At 39.5% G+C, this 6,000-nt stretch overlaps 1 protein-coding gene across 1 annotated transcript in view; it reads right to left on the bottom strand.

Moving 5' to 3' along the window:
• Window positions 1–6,000, bottom strand: part of RND3 (Rho family GTPase 3) — a 30,520-nt gene continuing 24,520 nt past the window's right edge. Inside the window, exon 5 of the mRNA XM_089520043.1 lies at window positions 1–1,971. Within this exon, the coding sequence (XP_089376169.1) occupies window positions 1,720–1,971 (252 nt within the window). The 3' untranslated portion in view covers window positions 1–1,719. The remainder of the gene's footprint in view (window positions 1,972–6,000) is intronic.

Raw genomic sequence — 6,000 nt, 5'->3', positions numbered from 1 at the left:
ACTAAACATTTTTTATTAAAAAGAAAAGAAATAAATACTGCAGAAACAATAACCAAACATACAAAGAGACTGACATTTGTTAAAACATGATGGATGTTGTGTTGAAACAGTTAACTTATTTTTCTTTTTACAAATACTTAAATACAGAAAGCACTTGCCAGCTATTTTTTTAATACTGCCTTAAGCATACCATTGCATCAATCAAAAGCATATTACGGTGGCAATATATCTGGAATTCTTGTGGAAATAAATACTTCAAAAATGAAGCACTGGAGAAGAAAATGCTTGCACTCAACAAGCCTTAGAGACACTCTCTCAGCAGAGTTCTGGTGTGTACTCCAAAGCATAACAACATCTGCAAACTATTTTCAAGATTGGCTTAGTGGATGTAACAATAGTCATCAGTCAGTGAAAAGGAATTTGACAGAATGTGGGTCACACAAGTAATGTTTAATGATCACTGTCTGGATATGCTTGTATTAGACCTTCAGGATTAATGCAATATCCAGTTTCCACTCGGGACCCCTTAAAGGCTCTGCAGTTCCTCCAGGCTCCGCTCTGCTCCCCCCTCCCACGTCAGAGTGCTCATTACAAGTAAACAGAAAACGTGTAATAAGAGACGGTCATCCATATGCAGCCATTTTAAGAGATGCATCATAATGATGATAATTGGGTAGGTTGGCTCATGTGCTAGCTTTAAAAAACAACAACAACAACACCCAGTATAGAAGTGTAGAAAATTTTTATAGCAGAGCAGCACTTATTCCCTTACACAGTGCTGAGGCTGCCCTCCTTCATACCAAAGGAGACAATTAGGAGGGCAGTAAGACTAACATTCCTTTCTAATTAAGGAGCTTTTTAAATAACTAAACCTTAGCACCATTCATTTGTTAGGGCGTTGTGATTCAACCCAAGATATCAAGATAGTCTACAATTTCCTTGCTAAGAAGGCATCAAAATAACTTGGCTTTTAGACCCATTATTGAATTTTTCATGACAGTCACAATGGTAGAGGAAGATTCTGCACTTGAAAACTACCCTTAAATAGGTTAACATACATATTTTTAAAAGTCAGTCCACATTCACTTCTGGATTTTTCCAATTTGAAGTTTTTGGAGGCTCTTTGAACCTGACTTGCTTAATTTTCTTTCAGCTCTAGTCATCTTATTAAGAAATTATATTTTAAAGCCTCTTAACACAGCATTTTCCTCTGGATGACCTCTCTTTCCTATTTTAAAGATAAACGTAAAGGAAAAGCAATCATACCCTTTGGGAGGAAAGAAAATCAAACGGCTTCATAGGGGAAAGCTTCACAATGAAGAGAGTAGGGACATTGTAAATTTATTTTTAAAAGCAATATTTTAGCACGTAATCAAAAATCAAAGTCGGTATTCAAAAATAGATCTAAAAATAAGCATCCTCCAGGACATCACTTCTTCAGGTGCTACCAATTCTTTCATTTCTTTAGCACATTCAAATAGAGCTCCCTTCATATTTGGTATTTATCCAAGTAACATTGACATCCCTTCAGAATCCACTCCTTCCTCTACATAATGGCTTCCCCAGTTCAGTTTCTTGCCCACTGAGGATGAGCCACGGCCTTGAAGCATTGACTGCCCGTAACAATAGACCAGTTTCCTTGGGCACATCTTGTTGAATCTTCACCTATCCCACACAAACACATTGTCCTTGCCATCTCCGTTTAGGTGACAGAATTCTTCACATCACTGTACAGCTCTTAGCTTTGTCCTTTCGCAGGTCTGTGGTAACTGTTGTGAGTTCCGGCCGGCCAGGCATGTGCGAAATCCGTTGTTTTGCCCTCTGTGACTTGTTTCGCTTGACATTTTTATTTGTTTTGTTCACACAGGCCAGCGTAGCCACATGAAAAATGTCTCTTACACTGTTTTCTGATTGCAAGGCTGAGCATTCAATGTAAGTGGCTGCTCCAATCTGTTTGGCCATGTTTGCTCCCTGTAAAAGATTGGGATGAAAAAATAAAGAAATATTTTATTTGATTTGTACACTCCTCCCACCCCTTGAGACTGTGTAGCTGATACTGACAGCAGCCATCAGCAGAAGTCCATCCAGGGCTAGAACAATTGCACAATCAGAAAATGCTAACTGAAAGCATATGAAAACACACAATTCTCTTAGTTAGCCACTATAATGGCTTGGTACCAGCTTCGGCTGATACGCCAACTGTGACCCTGCCTCGACCAAAAGGACCTTGAAACTGTAGTACATGCACTGGTAACCTCTCGATTAGACTTCTGTAATGCGCTCTACATGGGGCTACCTTTGTACCAGGTTCAGAAGCTTCAGTTAGTTCAAAATGCTGCAGCCAGATTGGTTGCCGGAACTTCTAGATCAGATCATATAACTCTGGTATTAAGATCTCTTCACTGGCTGCTCAATACAAAGTGTTGGTTATTACATGGCTTGGGCCCGTGTTACTTGAGGGAACGCCTCTCCCCATACAATCCACCCCGCACTCTCAGAACTACTGGGAAATGCTTACTTGAATATCCTAAAACGAAATTGGTATCAACTCGCCAAAAAGCATTCTCTTCTGTAGCTCCCACATACTGGAACAAGCTCCCAGAGGAGATAAGGCTGAGCTCCTCCTTAGATGCCTTTAAGAAAGCCTTAAAGACCCATCTTTTCCGGTCTGCATATCCTTCTGACCCCTTGTAGAAATTATTTCCTGTTGAAGATGCTTTTATGACTGGCAGATGTTATTAATGTTCCTTACATGTGATTTTAAGAAAGTTTGTTTAATTACATATGTATTCGTGGTTTTATTTATTTTGTATTTTATATAATGTGTAATTTCATTTGATGTTATGTATATTTGATACTACTGTGAACTGCTTTGATCGCTGCAGTAAAGCGGTATATAAATAAAGTTTTATTATTATTATTATTATTAGTATTATTAGTATTATCTAATAAAATAATAACAACAATAACCACAGAATCTAGGCTTGTGGCCCATGTTGCCGCTTTAATAACTTTGTGCACTGAATATGGAGATGGGAATGTGTCAGTTAAGCATACTATTTTGTATAGATGCCAACTTCAAGAAAATGTACTTTTGGAAATATGATTAGCTTGTTTCAATATATATGTTTCTAGCTCATCTTTATATCCCATGTGTTCTCCCTTTCCCCCTTTGTATTTCTTTTCTTTGTACTGTAATTATACCTTTTACATGCCCAATAAAAATAAAATATAAAGATAAACTCACTGAGAAAGCCAGGAAGGGAGGATTTGAGGACTACACCCATAGCTGGAGCGGGGTTGGGGAGAGAAAGATTACTCATGTGCTTCTGGCCTGACAGAGCTTCAGGATCAGTTACAGCACAGCAACATGGGCAGGTTTATAATGGGGTTCAATCCTTCACAGTTCATTAATTAATGTCAATAGTCTGAACTCCTGGCTAGCCCTAAAGTTGTCGTCAAATCTCCCAGGATGGTGTCAGGAGCTGAATCTTTCAGCTTGTCTGCCATGCTTTGTAGTGTTTACTAAAAAGGGTATAGCTGCATTTGCTTGTTATTTACTGGGCATGTAATGTGTTATACAGTACTGCAGGTAAATGATGGCATATACAGTGGTATGTTAAGTGCAGAATCTGTTGACCACATTCCTAAGTGGTTAACATGCAGACAGAAGGGAGTAAAGGCTGCCTCGAGAAGATCCAAGATGTGAAATTGTGTGTGCTTTAGCTATGCTTTGCTAATGCCTGCTGATTACTCTGACAACAAGCCTCTGCTGAATAAAGGTTTTCTAATTTTTCACTGCTGAAGCCTGGATTTCTGAAAAAAAGGTGTTACTGGACTTAACAGATGACATGCCCACTTGACCTCTACACTAGGACAGCTCATGAGAGCTCATACACATCTCAGCCATGGCCAGGAAGGAGTAAATCTAACTCCTAGAGACCCAGAGTCATGGTCTTTGACATAAAGTAGTATGTTGTACTGTGACTGGGTTGAGAATCCCGAATAGCTGGGTAGATGTACTTTATTTGCCAAGGAAAATATGTTACCTTTACTCATGTGGTACAAACCAATGTTTGTACAGCAGTTTTCAGGTCTGGGAGGTCTGTCATTTTGTTCCCAACACAGGTCAAATAACTTAATGTGTTTTGACTGTGACCTTCAGCTGTTGGCTTTAAAATAAAACAACAAGCTGCAAAGGGCAACAAATCCAGCCAAATGAACTTCGACAAATCTATCTTCTCAGCTTCTAAGGTCCAAAATACACTGCAGAAATAATCCAGTTTGGGACCGCTTTAACTGCCCTGGCTCAGTACTAGGGATTCTTGGGAATTGTATTTTATTGTGATGTTACAGCTCTCTGACAGAGGAGGCTAAATGTCTCACAAAACTACACTTCCCAGAATTCCCTAGCATTGAGCCAAGGCAGCTAAAGCAGTCTCAAACTGGATTATTCGTGTAGTATGTTTTGGACCTAAGCCTCTATCCGCACTGTAGAAATAATCCAGTTTGACAAAAACTTTAACTGTCATGGCTGATGCTGTAGAATCCTGGGAACTATAGCTTGTTGTGGCACCAGAGCTCTCTGACAGAGGCGGCTAAATGTCTCACAAAGCTACAGTTCCCAGAATTCCAAAGCATTGAGATATGGCAGTTAAAGTGATGTTAACCTGGATTATTTCTGCAATGCCAACAAAGCCTAAATTAGCCTTTCCCAACCAAGGACTTTCAGATGTTTTGGAGTATAAACTTCATCAGCCCAAGCCAGGAGCTGACCAAGTTGGGGATGACAGGAGTTAATCTAAACATCTGGAGGAAAGTGAGTTGGGGAAGACTACTGGAAGTTCTCTTAAAATGACATAATGGAACAGTTCAAAAATCAGGAAATGAGGGTAGCTAAAGTGTTTCTGAGATCAAATGGCATCTATTCCATTTCTAATGTAAGGCTTAGGTGAAACTAGATGCAAACAAACACACACGCTTGACCTTGATATCAACAAGATTTACTCGCAGATAAACAGGGATGGAATTAAACTGTATGGCTAAAGAATAGGAGAGACATGGTGAGAAAAAAGTTATTTCAGATCTCTAAAACTTTCCATAAATCAATGGGGTTAATCTTAAAGAAGCCCTGTTTGCCACTGAGCCATTTACAATGACTCAAAACAACCAAAGGCTTTAGAAGTATAGATAAAGGATGCCTGGAGCAATTCTGTACAGAAAGCTCATAAGCGGGAGAAAAATAAATGGTTATTTGGCTTTCCTATTGCAAGACCTGAAATAGACTTGCTCTGATTTAGGGGTGCAGGGGTAGATGAGGATGTTGCCTATCTAAAATACAGAAGACAGCCAGAAACAGTCCTCTAGCCAGAAACATAAACTTTGCCATCCACGTTAGGAATTGCCTCACATACTTTATTGGTCTAGAGCATACATGTTAACAAACTATCTGAACAGCATCTAGAATCCTTCAGGTTGCTGAAAATGAAGGTAGGCAGAATCAGAATTTTGAACTGCTTCATTGAAGGAACTAAACTCAGAGAGCGAAACTTTCTGCAAATTTAGTATTTGGAGAAAGAGGAGAAAGAGACCCTTTTGTCAACATGCGTTAACACAGCCCATCTTCTAACAGACCGAAGTGGCAGACAGATGGTTTTGGATTATGCTAGTCGATTTGTCTCAAGCAAGAGAACTTAACCTCAGAAACACCACACTGGTAACCCGTGGGAAGAAAATTACTGGGGTATACCCACTTGGTGTGTTATTACAGAAAGCTTTGATGTGGAATCCACAGAAATGCATCTCCTAGAGGCCTATGGTAGCCTAAAGGCTTGGAAAAATGCCAAACCATTACTTGGAAGCCACTACTAAACCAACACAACTCTTGGGGTTCCTAGTCCATATTGCTTCCTCTACAATGTTTCTGTATGAACTAAGAGACAGGCAGCTATTACATGAATGTAGCTATTACACAGGGCCTCAGACAGTCATGACCAACCT

This window comes from Sceloporus occidentalis, unplaced genomic scaffold (assembly GCF_023333645.1).
Source record: "Sceloporus occidentalis isolate IW3139 unplaced genomic scaffold, rSceOcc1.0.p SCAF_4, whole genome shotgun sequence".
Taxonomy (NCBI): Eukaryota; Metazoa; Chordata; class Lepidosauria; order Squamata; family Phrynosomatidae; genus Sceloporus; species Sceloporus occidentalis.
This window is presented reverse-complemented; position numbering and strand designations above follow the sequence as displayed.